Below are 21,633 nucleotides of genomic sequence, written 5' to 3' on the forward strand. Positions count from 1 at the left end.
AATATAACACATTTAGATTTATAATATATATAAAAGACAAATAACAAATATAATATAACACATTTAGATTTATAATATATATAAAAGACAAATAACAAACATATTATATAATAACACATTTAGATTTATAATATATATAAAAGACAAATAACAAATATAACACATTTAGATTTATAACATATATAAAAGACAAATAACAAATATATTATATAATAACAAATTTAGATTTATCCACCATTACACCTTTAACATGTGTTTGTTTCTGTGCTAATCCAGATAACGACGCTCCTGAATATTAATCATTTCATTTTTCTAGATGCCAAATTGTTTATTCAGGAGCAGAAATGTTCTCATTCAATTCAATTTTATTTTATTTATAGATATATAGATTTTTATACACTCTATGACTCAGAAGAAGAATTGCTTGCCCAACGGGCAAATTCCATTTTTGTTATACAGGTCACACACACACACACACACACACAATGGAGAGATGTCAGAGCGAGGGGGCTGCCAGTGACCGGCCCCCCGAGCAGTTGGGGGTTCGGTGCCTTGCTCAACAGCACCTCAGCAGTGCCCAGGAGATGAACTGGCACCTCTCCAGCCACCAGTCCACGCTCCATACATGGTCCACACAGGGACTCGAACCGGCCAAGTCACCTATGGACTGAGCTACTGCCGCCCTTATTTATGATTTACAGAGACCCAACGATTCGACCGTAGAGGACGGTGGAGACGATGTTTTTATGTATTTGTCTGGTAATATTCTCATTTTATTCACTGTGTATTCTCATTATAGTTTTCCTCTATTTTGTATTATATTTACACATTTTTGTAAATTTCCTGCTCGCTACTCGAGTGTCATATTTTAGAATAGCTCTGATCAACAACTGTCTGTATATCATGTTTTTATATCACTTATTTTTTATCTATATGTGCATGTTTTTTCTGAATCTTTGTTCGTAGTTTATCATAAAAGTCAGTTATCAGTTTAAAGATGCAGGTGTACTTTTATTTACAGGCACAGAAACATGTTTCACACTCACTCTACGTCGTAGTTAAACCAAGTTCAGACAATAAACACAGAAAATGTGACGACTCCAGAGGCTCAAGGTCACGAGTGCAAAGACTCGTATCACTGTTCATGAAACACATGAGAAACAATTCAACTCATTCTCTTATTTTTTATTTGTTCAACAAACTTACATCGTAGACAAACCACAGCGTTCGGTAATTTTCAATTGCTACAAAACAAAAATACATTAGACAAAGAGATGCAGGAGAGGCTGACAGAGGTGAAGTCGCTCACACACACCTGCACGTGCACCACCATGAGATCCCGTCTGAACCGAGCCTCGAATTACACATAACAACAACAACATGCATATTATGATGTTTGTTCATTAAAAAGATCATTTTTCAAGTCAAGAGAAGTTGCAGTGTGCGGTAAAAGAGTGAAAATACAGTGTGTCGCGTTACTCAAACCAACAGCAGGTCGTTTCTTTGCTTCCCGTTGTTTAAAAGAGTCTTTGGATAAAACACATCAGCTGAGATAAAGTCACATGTGTTGAAACATAGCCAAGTTAGCTAGCTAACTAACTAGCGACCAAGCTGAGCAAGGTGATGAACATTATGGTGAGACGAGAGACGTAGTTTACTGAGCGGTGTCACACAAAACTAAGGGCGCACTCCCACTGTCCATCCGTACCGTGCCCAAACAGGTTTTACGGGTGTAGTGTAGTTTGTTTGACCAGTGTTAGCGTCTAGGAGCGGCATGCTTGCCGTCCACGGCCCGTTTGGGAGAGGTGGGCTTTAGTAAAGCACGTTTGCACGTGTACGAGCGTGCGCACGTGTACGAGCACGAGCGTGCGCACGTGTACGAGCACGAGGCCTACGGCGGTTCTGAGGTCATTTCCTGTGCGCCTGTTGGGACGTAGAAAAAAGAAGGAGGGACCATGCGCGGACATTTACAACAATGGCGGTGAAAGGTTCACGTTGGTGTGATGCGGAGGTGGAGTGTTTACTGCAGATTTGGTCGATGAAAAGATTCAAAAACGTTGCTGTGTTTTCCGGACGGACAGTGTGAGTGCGCCCTAAAGTGGCATTACGACAAACTGGGCCTTTTTTTCTGCAAGATTATCTTTTAAATCGAACGACATCATCTGTGTAATTCATGGCTCCGTTCAAACAGGATCCAATAACGAAAATGCGCACTTCCGTACACACTTTCTTCTGAAATAAGGTCTCATGGTGGCCCAGCGGCAGGGGAGGGGCTTTGCATCTCTATAACTACTCAAAGGCAAAACAATCTCTCATCCATCAGCACTTAAACCGGTTTGGAGATGTCTGGAATTTCAAAACATTACACTGGCACTGACGGGACCCTTGGGGCTCCACCCGCCACATGAAGGTGTAGTTAAATCTAATAATGCACAACCAGCCATATGACCTTTGGTTGCGGTCACGTCCGTAAATGGTCCGGACCTCAGCATTTCTGAAACCCTGCCTATGGCCGGGATCGTGACACTATGACAATAAATAACAACATTCTGATGGCCTTTACGCTTTTTAAAAAAATACATTTTGCTTGATACGCATCATTATTTGGCCTGGAGAGTCGAGTATTTTAAGAAGGTCATTCTGGGGTATCCAGGACGTCCCACAGTACATGGACAGGGCGTCTCCCGTGTGCAGCGTTAAAGTAGACAGAAGGACGTGCAGCTTATGTCCGAACACAAAGCTACAAACTAATCTGAAACATGTCGCTCGCTGTCAAAACTATATTCAAACTCTCCAGAGATGGTTTATAATGTTTCCCTACAGAATCTCACGACGTCAAAGGAATACAGACGGTTCTTGTTTGGCAGATCCTAGGACGCCAGGCCGAGCAGGAATCCTCCGATGAAACCACTGGTGACGACAATGTTCTTCTTCACAAACTGCGTGGACTGAAAAAGACAGAACACAGGTTTCAGTATCTGAAGTTTAGTTACAGGCCACTCCAGACTCGTGCTGGATGGCGAAACACACAACGGCGCGCCAGATTAGACTATAACAAATTTCAAAAAAGCAGGTACAGACTGAGTCACACTAAGAAAACAGTGCCACATTAATAAAATCATGGATGAATGGTGGAGTGATTTGCAGTAAGCTAACATTATTGTAAATATGATTGTAATCCATTTTACAGCGTTATATTCTTAAAGTGCTGATCACAGTTTGTGTGACATATAAAATCTTACCTTGTCAACAAATGTGTTTAGCTCTGGAGCTGCTTGATTGGTGCCCTTCTTTAACTGCTTCTTAGCTTTGTTCACATCCTTCTCTACTCTCTTCCAGTCCACTTGAATGTAGCCGCTATTGTTCGCTATCTGGAGAAAGAGTCAGGCAAACGAAACACAGATGAGAGGCCACATCCCCGTCAGGCCCAAAGGCTTTACCCCTACGTGGTTATCTCATGTGTTTACCTGCAACAGAAGAAGACCTCCCCCGACAGATGTCGCAGCAACTTTTCCGACCTTCTGGAAGAGATATCCTGCGCACCTGAAATCCAATCCAGAGAGAGCATGATGACTACAAGTGATAAGTCAGATATGATAGTGTACGAATATATATCTACGTGCACCTAGACTAATCCCTACCATTCACTTTTTATATCTTTATGATCCATACGGTTAACCTGCTGTTGGCAAAGCTGTATGTGTTTTGGATTTGCATCTGATGTTAATGTGTTCTTAGACTTTTATATTTATACTTTTCTCACCTCGTATTACAACTGCTGCACAGCAATTTCTAAATAGATAGATCCGGTCTTGGAATGAAATGTTTGCACTTTCCTTGTATATTTTGTTGTATGTGTTGTGCTTGATGTGTGTTTTTCATGGCAACAATGTACATAAAATGACCAAATTTCTCTTTTTTTCACCGGAAATTGTGGAAATTCTGATCAAAAAAGTTCATTTATAACAGCAGATAGCAGAATAGAATAGAATAGAATGACTTTAATGATCCTAGACTGGGAAAATATTTTGTAACAGCAGCAAATAAAACACTTTGTACATAACATACATAGAATCCAATATATACACAGTGTATATGTACAGTGCACAGTGTGCTATAAACAATAAACAATAATAATATATATAACAAAACAGTAGAGAGAGCAGAGTTCCCTGTCAGGCAGAGGTGAGGGTGTTATTATATACAGTGATGGATTGGTGTCAGTCTAACGTGCACTATTCTTCTTTTACACTTCTTATTGATAGGTAAAATGTTTTTGTATACTTGCACTGACGTTATTTGCTGCTCTGTGTGCCCTGAATTGCCCCCCGGGGACAAATAAAGGTTTTTTAATTGAATTGAATTGACCTGAATGCAGCATCCGCCCACACAGGACTGAGTGTGCGCGTTAACGAGCAGCACCTGAAGGCAGCACCGTGCATATTTACCATCCGCTCACTCCGCCGATAGCGAGCTGTGTGGCCACCGAGTACTTCTCCGCTAACGGGCCGGAGTTCTTCCCGAACAGACGGTTCCACCACCGCTGCCGTTTGGCGTATTCCGTCAGGTCCACGACCTTATCGTAGATCTCCTCCTCCAGCTCTTTGGGGAGAAACGGTAGAAACATAGACATTAGCAGCAGCAGCGTCGGTGTTAGCTTCCCGCTGAAGTTAGTCAGAAGTTGTTGGCCTCTACAGAAGTTAGCATCCCGCAGTGAAGCCGTTAACGCTGACGGTTACAGCAGCGGGAGGGTTAAAGAGGCACTAACGGAAGGTGAAAGTTTAATTAAAGTTTAATAACGAGCCTCGAGTGTGTTTCAGGCCCTTAATAAGCCGCTGTGCCCGTTCACATACACACGTAACGGCTGCTTACCCTTGTCGCGGTTCGCCATTTTGGAGTCTGTCTGTGTCTGTCCTCAGATGACTGCTGCACGGCGCGTCATCAGGCCGCGTCACCTGCGTCATCATGACGCGGCGAGAGATACACATTAGAATAATAATAATAAAAATAATAATAACATCTGCATCATTATGATGCGGCGAGACATGATCATAATGATAACAATTATAACAATAATAATTATAATAATAATACTTTCCATTTAGTTTCAGTGATTTAAGTCAAATAAGTAAAAACAATAATAATAATAATGTTACTTTCCATTCATTTAAATGCATGCATGAATTCCAACCAACAAAAGCTTTACTATTGGTAGCATGAATGCTTTTCAGGTGGAAAAATGTTTCATTCAGAGTCATTCTGAGTCCATTTCTTTGGGAATATGCCGTCAAAAACATGATCAAATGTGTAATAAATGTAGGATAAATGTTTTATCTGTAGCACATTTACTTTCTTTTCCAGACATTTGTGCAGACAGACAGTAAAAGGAATCCTGAGGTGGTTGAAACAATTGGTTATTTTGAAGAAGAAGAAGAAGAACTCTGTTATTATACAGGTTACACACACACACATGCACGCTCGCACACACACAAACAGGACCTATATAAATGCAATTAATGGAGAGATGTCAGAGCGAGGGGGCTGCCAATGGCTCAGCGCCCCAAGCAGTTGGGGGTTCGGGGCCTTGCTCAACAGCACCTCAGCAGTGCCCAGGAGATGAACTGGCACCTCTTCAGCCACCAGTCCACGCTCCATTCATGGTCCACACGGACTCGAACCACAGCCCTACGGTTCCCAGCAGAGTCACCTATGGACTGAGCTGCTGCCGCCCCGTTAACGAAAGCAAATGAAGGTTTCTGGTCCATTCTGATATTTTTCTTCTCTTTGCAGAATGATTTACTTTAAGCACACATTTAACTTACCTCCCATCATGCACGGTGGTGGTAAACTGTGGAAACGTTGTCCTTTAATGCTGTATTTTCTACTCTTGTGTTCCTGAACCCGAGCGGTCACGTGAAACATGATGTGGGGACATTTTCAGAAGAGTTACAGTGGAGTTTGATTCTGATTTTCTTCAGTTACCCTGGTGTGTCACAAACATTCACATCAATTTAAAGTTTACCACAAGAAGACCATGAATTAGCTTCTTATTTGTGTTTCAAATAGAACCACTTTGCCTGTTGGGAGCCATCACCAGCACGTGTGCATATGCACAAATACTCTGCCTACCCTGGTCCTGGTTGAAAAATCCTCCTTTAACAACGGATCAAACGTCGGCGACAGTTCCACCAAACCAGGCTTTTCTCAGTTACTGTCTTTGTTGAATACAATGCCTTTTAATCTAATTATAACAGAGTAATAATGACATATTTGCAGTGCCTCCCTTTTGTATTTATATGTAATAAACAGTGTTCAGCGCTGGAACAATTCACCCGTGCAATGTAGGACTGTCCTCCATTAAAGGCTAATGATGGTCTAATGGATTAGTGGATTTAATGGACAGATTAAATTAAAAACAGGAGTTTCTCCACAAAACATAATTTAAAGCACCCCTTTAAATCTTGGGTTTACCAGAGATGTGTTCATAAGTTTCTTGAAAAAGGTAATTAATTATTATTTAACGTTTATTTGTTTTTTGTTTGTTTTATAGTTTATTTGCTTTTTATATTTAGGCTCCAGCTTTTTTTTAAATAAATTTTTTCAAAAACTTTTTTCTGTTTTTCTTGCTGTTTATAAATTTTTTACTGTTTTTCTATTTATAACCGTTTCGTTTTATTTTACTCGATCTTGGAAAAAAGGTAATTCGGCATTTCTTTTTACTGTTTATTTGTTTTATAGTTTACTTGCTTTTTATATTTAGGCTCCTGCTTTTTTGTAACTTTTTACTTGCTTGTTTTTTTACTGTTTACTTAATTATTATTTTTTAATGTTTACTTCTTTTTTTAAAAATTCTGTTTTTACTGTTTCTTGCAGCATTGTCAGCCTTTATTTTTACTATTTACTTGTTTTTTTGTTCGTTTTATAGTTCATTTGCCTTTTATACTTATGCTTCTAAAAGCTTTTTACTTGTTTTACTTAATTTGACTTATTTTTTCTACTGTTTACTTGTTTTTTATAATGTTTCCTTTCTTTTTACCCCTGACTTTATTGGCTGCACTTTCCCCTTTGCTTCTGTAACACTGAATATTTATCACTGTGTAATTATGATCTAATATAATCATATCTCTCTGTCTAACCCATGAATATCCATGTATCTATCATAAAATGTGCCTGAATATGTGCAACGTTGCAACAAACATCCTTGACAGCCCCCCCGCCCCCTCCCCTCCCGTAGAAAAACACGACTGCTATCTCGACCAATGGGCTGCTTTAAAACGCAGTTACGTAATCATAATATACCGCGAGGAGCCAATCGCAGAGCCCGGGGGCGGGTCTTCGAAAAACCCCCATTCGATGTGTGCGTGCGCGCGTTCTATCCTGCGCGTTCACAACACATCAACTGGAGAACGCGTCACGTGACGGCCCAACGCCGGTCGCTGATTGGCCGAGGGGGAGGCAAAGGGGGCGTGGCGACGGTGGCGGCGTGCGTTTGCTGCCTGTGTGACACAATTACAACAACTTTGAGCCGCTGGTTTGGGGAAGTTTGCGACGTTAACCAAGTCACACTCACGCCTCCAAACACCAACATTACGTCAACTTCATGCACACAGAGGCGCGGGAACACACGCCGGGGTTTGAGGTACCATGAGGAGTGTGGAAGGTAACTTGGAGGGATCATTTCCTTGAGGATTTGGCAAAGAATACGCCCCGTTTCAGTCCTGGATAGGTGTGCAACGCTCGTTGTTATTCGGAGTTACTCGGTGCCGGCGATCTGCCCCGGTTCTTCCCCATGAAATCCACCGGAGTGTCGCTCTCAGCCGCCGCCGACGGTGCCGCCGCAGCCCCCGCAGACGACGCTGCTGCTGCCCGGAGCCTCGGCGCTGCTGCCGCCGCCGCCGCCGCCGCCGCTGCTGGTAATGACGAGGAGAAAATGGCGTCGACTGATATCGAAGAGGACTTTCCGAAGCTAACAGCGCAAGAGGAAGACAGCCTGGTCGGGACTGACAGGTGTGAACACCTCACCAGCTTCTTCTTTTCCTATAATATCTATTTTTTTAATTTTTATTCACGCAGTTTCAACCGATCCCCTCCCTCTCCAGTAACACGGAACCTGTGTGTGTGTGTCTATGTGTGTGTGTGTGTGTCCTCTACTTTGCAGCTCACTGTTTGGATTTCACAGGCTTCAAGAAGATGGCGCCAGAACGAAGGCCTTGCTATTAAAGGTACGGACACAGAGACAGGGACACAGTTGATCTCCTCTGGGTTATTAAAGCAGTGTACCTGCAACTATCACTGCTACAGACGTTATAACACAACACACAAGCCTCCATTTACCCCCAACTCTGGGACCTGGAGTGTAAAAGCAGCCCTCAGTAGTGGGAGAGAGAGCTGCACGAATGGAGCAACAATAATAACACAATTACACTCAGAATAAAACTGCTGCAGGACATTTTTTATAGAGTTTATACAAATTAAACAGGCCCCTAAACAAACAATGCACAATCTGCAGAGAGAGAACACATGTAAATGCTACATGATCTAGCGTTGCACCGGTACCCCTGTGTCATAGCACAGTTATAACTATATAAATATATTATTATGCACGCATTGCTGCTGAGTGAGATGCATGTGTGCGGAAACCTCGCTGTTACTTTTGCTGTATTGTCTCTTAAGGTGATGCTAACTTTAACACCTTGCTGCCCAACTGTTAATGTGACTTATGGAAGTGTTTGACCTGAGCCCGAGGAGAAGAGGGGTACATTCACGCTTCGTTAGCCAGAGGAGACGCATTAGGGTTGATGTAAATGTTGGTTCTCTTTCCCCACTGACTAAATAATCCGTCAACAACAACAACAGCAGCAGCTAGTTTGTGTTTGTGCGTCAGTTAGCTCTGTTAGCATGTTAGCGGCTAACTGCTCCCCCCTTCGCTAGCACACACCAGCCACCACTTAGCCAACACTTAGCTGACATTGAGGAGTAAACAAGAACATTTTATCCTTAAAATGCAACTTTAAGGTTGTAAAAATACCGGCTGCTTCACTTAGAGCCAAAATGGCGGAGATGTAAGGAAACTGACCTAGCAAACGTTAGCTACCTCTGAGCAGCGGCTAAGCTAACCTCCATTTAAGCATATGCATGTGCTGTGGTGGATCTCGCTGTACTCTGTGGACCTTCTTTCTACCGCTTTGTTTTAATCTCTTTTCCCACTAAAGCTCCTTTAGAGATGCATGTTGCAAATGAGATACTTGCACCGTGCTGTTCTCAGTTTGTCTGTGTGCACTGAATCTGCCCCTATGTAATAAACCAAACACACACATACATGACTGACATCAGGACAAAAGGCGTCCAGTGTTAGTAACAGAGATTATAAAGCAGAAGCCCAACTGTGAATGGTGTTTGTGCACATGTAGTTACCACGTTACAGAGTGTGTGTGTGTGTGTGTGTGTGTGTGTGTGTGTGTGTGTGTGTGTGTGTGTGTGTGTGTGTGTGTGTGTGCACATGTAGTTACCACGTTACACTGCCTGTGTGTGTGTGTGTTTGTGCACATGTAGTTACCACGTTACACTGCCTGTGTGTGTGTTTGTGCACATGTAGTTACCACGTTACACTGCCTGTGTGTGTGTGTGTGTGTGTGATCTGTGCTCTTCAACATGTGGCTGCTGGCTTCTTGTTGAAGGGTTGACTGGTCATGTTTCGTCAGGGTGCACTTTTTAGATTTAGGTTGTTGTTGTTCAGCAAAAAGCCGACAGAGTCACATCATTACGCTAAACTTCTAAGATCTGACTGTGGGATCTGTACTCTGGTGGTTGCTTCATATCATATTTATATTTAAATATATATATGTATGGTGTGCCACATTAAATAATGTATCTCCGTGGTGCAGAAGCCTGGGCAAAGTGTCCCAAATGCTCTATCTTGATATATATAATTTCATATCACTATGAGGACGTATATCACGATATAGCATGGTTTCTAATAATGCCATAAATAAATAGTCTAGACTATATGAAATAGCGGATCTGTGTCACCAGTCGACAGTTTTTGTTTAGAGTTAAATTAATGTTTTAAACTAAAGTCTAAGGGCGCACTCACACTGTCCATCCGTTTCACAGCTAAAGTCTGGTTCCTTTGACCAGTGTGAGTGCAACCGTACCGCGTCTAGGAGCGGCACGCTTGCCGTCCACGGCCCATTTGGGAGAGGTGGGCTTTAGTAAAGCATGTTTGCACGTGTACGAGCACGAGCGTGCGCACGTGTACGAGCACGAGGCCTACGGTGGTTCTGAGGTCATTTCCTGTGCGCCTGTTGGGACGTAGAAAAAAGAAGGAGGGACCATGCACGGACATTTCAAACAATGGCGGTGAAAGGTTCACGTTGGTGTGATGCGGAGGTGGAGTGTTTACTGCAGATTTGGTCGATGAAAAGATTCAAAACAGTCGACAAGACGCACAAAAACTCCGAGGTCTACGGAAAGATCTGGAAACAAAGCCACGCATCGCCATGACGTCATCAATGCGTGTGACGTGTTACGGCGTGATGACGTATAGGCAGCAAGAAGCATTCTCCGAGGCCCAGGTAGTGTGAGGACAAACGGGCCTGGAGGGGGGGACAAGGACCCTAAAGCACGGGGCATGGGACGGTGGAACAGTGGGAGGGCGCCCTTAAACTGCCTGGAAACGCACTTACTGTTAACGACTCTCCGGGATTTCTCCATTAATAGTTTCTACAGGAAAAAACTGTCTTGATGTATATTAGTGCCAAAAAAGACTATGGGGTGATTTTACTTTAATATGCACGTTGTGGCGTCTACATATCTTTTAATGTTGCACAGATTAAAAACACAGCTCCTTCAAGTCAGCTTTCTCATTCTTGCATGAGTGTTGCAGACTACTGTAACCGAGTCAGTAAACATTGGAAATGGTGCAGATTCCATAAGAGAGAGATATTTTTATCCTCCTTTTGCCAAACTGGATTAAAAATAATGGCAACATTCCACCAAGTTCCCTCCGCTGTGAGCGCCGTCAAGCAGTCGATTGTGAGAACTACAAACTGAGCTCAAAACTCAGCTTGCTGGTGCAGAAGCAAGATCTACCTGACACAAGCCACCATATAAATAAGTCAGAGTGTGGTCTAGACCTACTCTATATGTAAAGTGTCTTGAGATAACTTGTGGTGCTAAAAATAAAACTGAACTCACTTATATTGATGTGGACTGGAGGTTAAATCAGCTGCTCTACCGAGGCCCAGGTAGTGTGAGGACAAACGGGCCTGGAGGGGGGGACAAGGACCCTAAAGCACGGGGCACGGGACGGAGGCACAGTGGGAGTGCGCCCGGAGTCTGATGACAAATACGTTGCTGAATCATTTGATTGTAGAACGTTTTAGTTTGTGTTCATGTTGGTGACGCTCAACAAGATGAGCACACGCTGAAGATGATGCTCTGTTCAACACCTTTGGATTCATCCACTTCCATTATGACGTATTGCATCCAACATCATTGTTTTGTTGAGACACACACACACACACACTGATCCTGCCTCTTCAGTGGCTGCACTATGAGCTAGCCAGAAGCATTTGTTTAGCTGTTGTTTAAACAGTGACGGGGTCCATATTTGGGCATTCGTCTGGTAATATGCAAATCAGCCCTGGGAGGCTTAGAAAAGCAAACCTGTGACCGTTTCATCCGTCAGCCGGTCGGATCAGACTTAGCATTCATTTCAAGCTGTAATCAGAGTGTGTTTGTCCTATCAACCATTTATAACATGGTCGTTTCTGCTCTTTCCCTCAGGCTGTCAGCTGCTACGACGCCCTCGTCCTGAAAGCAGAGGGGAAAGTGGACCCTGACGTTTTCTGTCAGCTGGGCCACTTCAACCTCCTGCTGGAGGACTATCCAAAAGGTGAGGGTTGTTTTCCTGCCTCTCTCGTCCTTCTCAATGTTTACCTCAGGGTCTTTAGATTTGGCTGGTTTTGCTTTTTTTTATTTTTAAATGTTAGTTTTTATGTCGACCCCAGGGAGACGAGGCACCACGTGGTGGAAGCTGATGGGGATCCAAATAAAGAAAAGATAATAATATTATTATTAATACATTTTATCTGTTTGGCACTTTTCAAGGTACTCAAAGACACTTTACATACTGCAATAAAACCAATACAGTTAAAACAAGAATGTTTAAAAAACAAGCAGGCTTCAAGAGAGTACATTAGAAACAAGGAGGCTACGTTTAAGAAACAACTAAGTTAAGGTTAAAGATTTAAAGTGATAAAACACTTAGAAATAAGTAGTGAAGCAATAAAAGTTAAATGAAATCGTGGATTATTGCTGCTATCGCAAATCCACCCAGTTCCTGTTTTCCTTGGACGTTGCCAACGTCGCAGCACGCTGCATTTGTTTCCAAACTAACGGAGCAACACAGATGGTGATGACGTATTTTCTGTTGTTCATCTTCACATGAAGAAGTAGATTGATCCATTCAGGTTGATTATCTCGTCACTGGATCCATCTCAGTTTGAACCAGAAAGGTGTCAGTGCTCTGATAAAGACAGAGTCCAACCCTCGGTATCGCACAGCGCTCCAGACTGCACACACATGATTAACCAGAGGAAACGCGGGTGTGAGAGCGATCTACTTAATAAAATGGAAACGTAGCTGTTCTGTGAGATGAGCGAATGACGGTCGTCAAACCGTATGTTGACGTGGGCGGAGGCCATTTAAGACAGGTACATTTTTTAGGTGGTTCAGGACCATCTGGTAAGGATGAACCCTGTGCGCCTCCCTAGGGAGGTGTTCCAGGCACGTCCAGCTGGGAGGAGGCCGCGGGGAAGACCCAGGACCAGGTGGAGAGATTAGATCTCCACACTGGCCTGGGAACGCCTCAGGATCCCCCAGTTAGAGCTGGTTAATGTGGCCCTGGAAAGGGAAGTTTGGGGTCCCCTGCTGGAGCTGCTGCCCCTGAGACGTGATCCAGGATCAGAGGCTGAAGATGAGATGATGACAGTGATGGTGCTGTCAGTTTACCTTCTGTATCGCATCTTTAAAGGTGCACAATAAAAATTCACACTAGCTGATGAAAGCTACTGTAAGAGACTTTGTTGAGTCATAAGCGGTTTTGTTGACAGTGATGCGGTGTAACGTTATACGTCGAGGGCTTTTATTGTGAAAGGTAAGAAGGAAGTAGTGAAGCTGTAATGCTGCTGCTTACGACGTGAAAGGTAAAATAATTTGCCGTGTTGGTTCAGACTATGAACCCTCGCTGCCTGCTGATGGTACCTGGTGGCGGTGTATTACCCAGTGACAGCGAGGCTTACAAAGAACCAACCGAGTGGTTTTACGTCATAACAATAAGTTAGTCTGAAAAAACCTTCCTGCTGCAAAGTGTTAAAAGTGCAGCTGAGGTGAAGATATTGAGCATTTCACACTAATGACAGTTCATCATCTCCTTCTGTGTCTCTCCCGCTCTCTCTGTATCTTCTATTTAGCATTATCTGCATACCAGAGGTACTTCAGTTTACAGTCGGACTACTGGAAGGTGAGTGTGCACAGCTCTGCATGATGTTATAAAACAACCAATATTATAAGCACTTTTAATTGGGGAGCAACAATTTATTTCCCCTCAACTTTCGAAACTGTCCTTTTTATATTCTGCTCTTAATTTCACATGGGCTTCATTTGCATGTTTGTGCAAAGGAAGCTTCTCTTCGCCGCCATTGTTCACGGGGGAAATGTTGTGTCTCTGTAAATCAAAGTGTGGTCTAGACATACTCTAAGTTCTGAGAGGTTTGGACACTTGGATAAAAATGAATTGACTTTGATCACTGCAGTTTGCACTCAACTACAGGCAGAAGTCAGAACATACCAAGACAATGTCTCTTTATACAAAGTCTCACAGTTTTAGGTGTAAACATCAAATTAAATCAGTCAGTCATCAAAGTCAACAACCCACAGCACTCGGTAAAAGTTCGTTTACAGCCCCGGCTCCAACTCTGCGCTGATGAACTGAGAGAAACAACGAAAACACACACATCAGCGTCCTGCTTCTCAGTGCACGCAAGGCCACAGAGAGAGGGTGTCCCGTAGAAACAGAACAGACGTTGAACCACTTGGCCCTGGTCATTTCACAAGCACTGAAACAAAATGGGGATTGTGGTTAGTTGTCATGGGGACAAAACACGTCAGTGGGGGGCGTTAAATGTGTGGCAGAGTGTTGTCATTCAGCGGGTACGATCTAGCGTACCTGGCGGCCACTTCGCTGAAACTGCTACGACTTGCACATGTGTCACCTGTATACATAATTTTTTAACGCACTGGTACGGGATCAGAGAGGGTGAGATGTTCTGCATCCGTGAGGAACTCGGAGTAGAGCCGCTGCTCCTTTGTGTTGAAAGGAGCCAGTTGAGGTGGTTCAGGATCATCTGGTAAGGATGAACCATGGGCGCCTCCCTAGGGAGGTGTTCCAGGCACGTCCAGCTGGGAGGAGGCCTCGGGGAAGACCCAGGACCAGGTGGAGAGATTAGATCTCCACACTGGCCTGGGAACGCCTCAGGATCCCCCAGTTAGAGCTGGTTAATGTGGCCCGGGAAAGGGAAGTTTGGGGTCCCCTGCTGGAGCTGCTGCCCCCGCGACCCGACCCTGGATCAGAGGCTGAAGATGAGATGAGATCAGTGCTACGTATGTATCGGTTGATGCGCAAATTCATATTGGAATTGGACTCTATCGGGAAATTAGCAGAAATATTTGCTCCGGGTTAGATGGCCCACAGTTCCTGCTCGTGGCCTGGGGTCAAATTGTCCCAAATTGTCCCATCAGCTGTGATATGACGGCGTCCAGCTTGTCCTCTCCGTGCTCTGTGTGTGGATGAATAGGTTAATGTTGCGCTGTTTGGAAAGCCCATTAAACAGAGGTGCTGAGAGCTGGACTGTGATCGGCCTTGACAGCTCTGGGCTCCTCTGGGATTACGCGTCTCCACAATAAAGCGAGGGTGTGAGGTCTTTTCCCCTCTGCTCGATAACGGCGTGGAGCCGCTCTTCACACGCAGCGCGCTACAGGAGACTCTCCATGTCAGGCGCGTTCTCACTCACAGGAAGTACTTCTTCTGGTTTAGGTGAGGGGTGGTGCCTGGGGAGAGCGTGCAGGAGGCAGCACATGATGCGGATTACGCAGCGGTTACGCAGCCGGTTCCTAATTTGGTCATAAACAACCGAGTAGCTTGTTGTTCCTTGAATTTGTCGGATGATTTCAGCGTCTGTCCTCACCGACAGAAGTTCCTGCGTCTCTCCAATTAGACATTTTCGTCTGCGTCTTCTTCTTCTTAACCCTTGGAGGTTTCGCCGTTGGCTGAAGCGTGATAGAGACGTCATCGACACGCCCACTCGCTCTCAGTGAACATCGGAGAACGAGCAGCTGTATTCACTCATGAGCTCAATCTGAGATTAAACGGTCTTCGTATTAATTCAGTTCAGTTATATTTATAGTGCCGAATCATATCAGAAGTTATCTCAGGACACTTTACAAACGAGGTAAAGACCACACTCTATGATAAACATAGACCACCCAACAATTCCCCCGTAGAGTACGAATCAGAACAAAGTTATCTCTAGACACTGGACCCCACTCTGACTTATTGTTGATTTGCAGAGACAATTCCTCCATGAGCAGCAGCACGTTGCACTACCTATATCTAATCTCTCTATGTATCTGTAGAACCCAAAGGCTTTGATATGATGCTTTTGTATGATGTGGGATCAATGAATTAAAAATGATTCATAGAAAATCACCTTGAACTGTCTTTTAAGTACTATAGTGTGCGACATCCACTGATATCAAAGCCCAGCTCATAGCACAAATATCAATGAGAGCCTAAAAAAGTTGATTCCTGGGGAAAACAAATGCTAAAATAAAATATGAAATAAAGATAAATGTTCCCAGCACAGGCAAATATTCAAAGGGAAGGCTCTTCTTTGCAGAACTGACACCATTAAGGAGTAAACAGTGCTCTATACTACACATTGAAATTGACTTAACATAAGAAAACATATAAAAAAGTGTGTCATTAACCTTTAACTGCATTGCGTAACATTCAGTATCCACAGGGGGATTTTTTCATACCCACATTTTATCTGATGATAATAAAAAAGGAGGGAAATAAGAAGTTAAACATGTGGAAAATCCACTTTTGTATAGATTTATACACACACTGTTTACTAAGCTGCCACGACACCATGAGGTCATAACTGATAGCCTTTAGCTTTTTACCACGTTGAGGGCAGTAATCATTACAATGTGCTGTTTGTAACAATGTTCCCTTCTTTGCAGAATGCTGCCTTTTTATACGGCCTTGGCATGGTCTACTTCCATTACAACGCATTTCAGTGGTAAGTGCTTCTCTCTGCATGCGTGGCCTCAGCCAGTTATCCGACCATCATGTTTTTTCTTGTGGTTGAACAAAGCTACAGCCCCATCTTTAAGAAACGCACTGACATTTTGGCAAATGAGTAGTGTGTGAACATTAAAACACACACACTGATCATCACATTTCATCTTGTTGTGTTCAGTTCACAGTCGGCTCGTGAATGTTAGCCTAGCTTAGCAGAAACGCTGTAAACAGCAAGCTTTTTCTTCCTAAAGGCGCCTTTTTAATAACTCTAAAGCTGTTGTAGTTACGTGTTAGCTGTGTGTATTAAACATGTTCTCATATACTGGGACACACTGTGGCTTAACGTGTAGTTAGTGGAAGTGACTGAGCTCGAGCGGCCTTTACCAGTTGGGTCTCACTGTGAAGATGTGTCAGCTGTGCACGTTTTAGACACTTGGATTCTTGGATTTATGGACGGATGGATTACTAAAGGGTGTTAAACACCACAGAAGTGCTTGGATTTTGAATGAAGTGCTTGGATTTTGAATGAAGTGCTTGAAATGGTGACGGATAAAACCTTTTCCTTTTGAGTCCGTAGAAAACTGTCACAAAAGTAATTTGATTTGTTCCTTGATGAAGAGGTGCAGTTATTTGTATACTGTGTGTACTGCATATGAATATGTAATTTACCACAGCTGTAAGGTGCTGGAATAGCTTGAAAATGCACCTTGAAAGGCTTAAATGTGTATCGAACTTTGAGGTGTAGGAACTCTGTCATTAGCTAGATAAAAACAGCTAAACACTGTTCACGTGGAGCTGGTGTCTGTTATGGTTTTGGTGGAGGCTGGCTGGTTCCCTGGGTCCAGTCTTCTGGGTCACCGCTTCCCAAACTGGGGTATGCAAAGTGACCGAGGGGGGACATGAAAAAAACGACCTATTAATAGACATGCAATCCTAAATGAATAGCCCAGTTGCACTGCTAAAAATACACTCATGTTAACACTAGTGTTCTGCTCATTACACTGACAAAAGTGGCTACAGGTACGCACCTGCCGGAGGCGTACAGGCTGTGTGTGTGAGGATTGAGTCAATCAACACTCCTGTTTCAGCTTTCATCTTTTGTGTTATTTAATTTCATCAGCTCGGAGCACTTTGTGTGGCATTTAATGGCAAAACTGAAAACACTGAGGAAAAACTCATTCATCCCAATGCACAATTAGAACAGGAAATCACAGGGAAAGAACCTGCAAGCAGAATAGTTTGTGTTTATTTGGACGACGGGTAATCTTTCTCTCCAGGCTGAAGGCTGCGTTCACGTACATGTACAGAGGCTGCGTTCACGTACAGAAGGCTGCGTTAACGTACTGAAGGCTGCGTTCACGTACTTAAGGCTGCGTTCACGTATACGTACAGAAGGCTGCGTTCACGTACTGAGCTTTAGTGCAGGATAAGAGATCAGGGAATGTGTTGCCTTTTATGGTGGGACTTGAGAGAATGCTTGAGAACTAATTACCTTTCTTCTCGAACAAAATCTACATCCATCCTATTCAAGACAAGCAGTACAAGTGTGTTGTAGTCCACCATTGTTGTTGTTATGCTTTAAGTGGGCGTTAGCATCTCTGGGGAAACCTCAGACATATACAGCGACGTAATGACATGGCTCTCTGGGCTCTATAGCCTGTGGAGAGGTTCTGAGGACGTTCCCAACGGTGAAACAGCACCAGCACTAGAACTAGGTCTGGGTTGGTCGAAAAGGGGTACATGGTGAGTCAAGACCAGGACTAGTAACCGCAATACAGCATCACAAATGACCAGCAATCAGAAGGCTAGGCTACGCACTGGGAGGGAGTAGACAAGAGGCTGAGGTTTAGTTTTAGAAAAAATATATTGACACCAATAACACAACACAAACAACAACAGTCGGAGTGCAAATGTGTGCACACTAACTACAGATGGCCAGTCCGAATGAATCAGTAGCTACTAACTCAGTCATATGTAGACAATAGTTCAGACGCGACAAAAACCCAGATGCTCTGCTCACTGCTAACAGTTCATGACCCAGAGGGAGGTAAAGGTGAGGGAGTGTATGGGGAAGAGGGTGTGTGTGCGTGTGTGTGTGTGTGTAGTGGGAAATGGGCAGCAGGTGGGGTGAGAGTTCGATGTGGGCCACAGGAAGCCCCCTACCGGCCTGGCAGAAGAGGGGGCGTGTCAGTCTCGTCCAGCTGTAGGTCTGCTCCTTAGCCCGCCATCAATCCAGAACCTGGCCCGGGGAACAGGACCACAGGTCATACATCATATTTAAATAAAAAAGCTATCCAGTGCGCACATAATTCAACCAAATTAGCACCAGAGTAAATTTCTCATCATCATAAACAACATTTATAATATTTATTTATTGGTTTATTTCAGCCAGATTTAGCCAAAGAGGCTAGTTTGCATCTGTAGTCCCTGGCCAGATATTCAGAAAGCAACCTAAAATTACAGAGATAAAATGCAAGCATAAGCAAATATTTAAAAAAATATATGCTTTACTATGCAAGTTTTACATACTTTATTAGGTTGTCCCAACTCAGAGGTTGCTAATTCTTTAAAAATATACACAAAAATAAATATATTACTTAGTAAAAAGCTCAAACCACATAAAACCATGATTCAAGAGCTTAAAAACATTCATAAAGTTGTAGAAATGTGCTTTTAACCCAACTCTTTAGCTTAGTTTAGGAGAAACCGGGCAGGTTTAGCGACCAAGCTAACCGCGTCCATTAAAATGAACTGCGTTGGCTAATGCTACAAACAAATTGAACTCACCGGTCTCCGTGTACGGTGCTCCGCTCCCACTCGTTGCAGGTGTCATCACCGTAAACCTCGGCCCGGTAAGCGGCTCCTCTGAGTGAACGTGTCACCGAACAGTCAGTTATAACGGTGAGGAAGCGGCGCAGAGGAGTGTTTTACCGGAGCTGTCGCGACTCTCTCGCTCCGAACACCGCGGCTCTCAGATACTCAGACGCGGTTGGTCGCGCTGACCCATGTGACCTATGACGTCACTGAGCAGCGTCTCAAACGATTGGCCTACAGGTATCACGCGAGAAACCGGGACTAACATCGCGAGATTTCGAATTGAATAGCGAAGAAAATAAGAATTTTTTTTAACACAATTTTTCTTACATTTCAATTTGAAATACACATCAATTTACAAATGTAACTTTTTCCAAACAATGTTTTACGTATATGTTTATTATTATATTTAATATTTAATACCATTTGTCATCCGAAAGGGTTCAATTCTGAGAGATCCTTGAAATTGCAAATGGTTTTTCACTAAAAAGGATAAACCGAGACGGACAGCTTTCACAACGATTAATCTTTGCTTGATACCAGAAATGAACCTTTCTCCGGCATTGTCTCCTCTTCCCGTGCTCGTACACGTGCGCACGCTCGTACATGTGCAAACGTGCTTTTTCTCTAACTGCCTCCATCTTGTTGGTTTTTCAGTTTCACGGACATCGTATCGATGTATCGTAGATGATTGTCTCGTTATTGCAGGAAACCTACTGTCATAGAACCATATCATGAGTTACTGTGTGATCCCCACCTGTAATAAAGACACAGTCAGACACAGTCTAGTGTTACTTTCTGGCTGTGCAGCACTGGGATGAAGCCGGACGTCTGGCTCGTGGGCGCAAGTTTTACAAGGTGACAGTCTGATTTGCTCTGCCCAAGATGATCGTGATTGGTTTAAAGAAATACAAATAAGTCAGAGCCATCCCAGAATGATCCGCCACTGTAGACCGTACTTCAGCGCTGGGATTTAAAATCCTTCACAAATAAACATTTTAGCTAGTGTTGAATCGTCACTTCAGGGCTTTGAATTGTTTCTGATTGGTTGTAACGTCTCTACTTTGTGTGTGTGTGTGTGAACAGTACTGACATGGTTTACAGTTTGCACTTTATAAACCAGTTTAAACTCTGATACACAGTTTAGGATCAGGCTTAATCTGCACATTTGTAGGCGACACTGAGCATTTAATGTCTCAGTAATGCTGTTTGCTCCTGGAGCGGCAGGTGCACTGGTTCTGACCCGAGCCAGATCACCTGCTGGTTCTGACTCTGACACTCACCTCGACCGGCCCGCAGTGACCTTCCTCCTCCTGTTCTCCCTGCTCCCGCCCCTTCACCACCCCCCCATCTGTGACCTTGAAGGCCTCCAGTGTTGTCGGCCCGCCAAGTTTGTGTGTCCCCATCTCTGAGGCCTGGGGAATGCGTCCGTGGGGGAAGGGCGGGTGTCATGTTGGGTTGGCGAGGAGGGATTACGTCACCCCGAGGCTGAGGCCCAGAGGAATGCTGAGCTGTCAAATGGTGAATGTTACTTCACAGGGCTGAGGTGGCGCTCGCCAGGAGAAACGCTGGCCTGGCTATCCAGCATGTGTCCGCCTGTTAGATCCGTCCATGCGAGCAACATTTACACCAAACACTCTCAGATAGTGCAGCACACAGTGTCCACATAATGGAGCCAGGGTGAAAGACTGATTGAGTTGCAGGTTCTTTGCTGTCAGATGGGTCCCGTCATATTCCGCCTAAAGGTCTTTGCAGACACAGAGCGATTGTCGTGTGTCTAGTAATTCGTTTTTAATGAGAGGGAGGTGCAGCGTTGAACGTTTCCTATGTGACACACAGTGAAGTCACTGGGTGAGCGATGGATCTCGGTCATTTCTTAGTTTCTTCCGTCTTTTCTTAACAAAAGGGTTTTAAAATAAGTCTTTGCACCGACCGTCTCAGTAGTGTTCAAGTATCTTTTTTTTCTGCACAGCTTTTAGGACACAAGCAAGGGGGCAGGGCATCGGGCACGACATGATATATCTATATATAATGTAACGTTTCAACTTAAGCCAGGCTAAAGTTACAACGGCTTAACCTGCACATAACCCACTGCACAGTTTGACTCCAAACGGCCTCCCCTGCTTCCTCCACAGCCTCTGGATTAAAACCAGATTTCGGGGCTGGATGTCCAACATCTTTAGTGTCTTGATAACTGTATAGTAAATCAGGATATAGAGTGTTTTCTGGTAATTCAGTAAATGTGTCACAACGCGGTCAAGCCACTTCTTTGTTTTTCTCCCGTGTCAATTTAATTCTTTACAACAGAACGTACAGCATCGTCCAAATGACGTAAATGTTGCTGTAGCAGTTTATTCGCAATATAGTAAATAAAGACATTTTCACAATGTGTATTTGAGCCGATATCATCATTCATTCATCTTCAGCCTCTTGTCACTGTCGGGCGCTGG

At 43.7% G+C, this 21,633-nt stretch overlaps 2 protein-coding genes and 1 long non-coding RNA gene across 4 annotated transcripts in view; 2 read left to right on the forward strand and 1 right to left on the reverse strand.

The window, feature by feature from the left end:
• The window catches only part of LOC310952953, a 403,897-nt gene that overhangs the window by 172,233 nt on the left and 210,031 nt on the right, over positions 1-21,633 (forward strand). The window lies entirely within an intron of this gene.
• fundc1 (FUN14 domain containing 1) lies at positions 1,165-7,706 on the reverse strand. Its single transcript, XM_083921757.1, has 6 exons — positions 7,644-7,706; positions 4,873-4,955; positions 4,449-4,602; positions 3,468-3,543; positions 3,243-3,371; positions 1,165-2,948 (listed from the first exon to the last, which is right to left on the reverse strand). The coding sequence occupies exons 2-6, from the start codon at positions 4,889-4,891 to the stop codon at positions 2,871-2,873; spliced, it is 456 nt and encodes a 151-aa protein (XP_083777883.1). The 5' UTR covers positions 4,892-4,955; positions 7,644-7,706; the 3' UTR covers positions 1,165-2,870.
• The window catches only part of kdm6a (lysine (K)-specific demethylase 6A), a gene marked incomplete at its 5' end in the record, with an annotated part of 46,960 nt that continues 33,116 nt past the window's right edge, over positions 7,790-21,633 (forward strand). For both annotated transcript variants that reach the window (XM_083921756.1, XM_083921755.1), the window contains 5 exons: positions 7,790-8,007; positions 8,159-8,222; positions 11,788-11,896; positions 13,476-13,525; positions 16,309-16,367. In XM_083921756.1, coding sequence (XP_083777882.1) covers positions 7,790-8,007; positions 8,159-8,222; positions 11,788-11,896; positions 13,476-13,525; positions 16,309-16,367 — 500 coding nt within the window. The remainder of the gene's footprint in view (positions 8,008-8,158; positions 8,223-11,787; positions 11,897-13,475; positions 13,526-16,308; positions 16,368-21,633) is intronic.

The sequence above is a fragment of the Echiichthys vipera genome (genome assembly GCF_963691815.1).
Source record: "Echiichthys vipera genome assembly, chromosome: 10".
In the NCBI taxonomy this organism is placed as follows: domain Eukaryota; kingdom Metazoa; phylum Chordata; class Actinopteri; order Perciformes; family Trachinidae; genus Echiichthys; species Echiichthys vipera.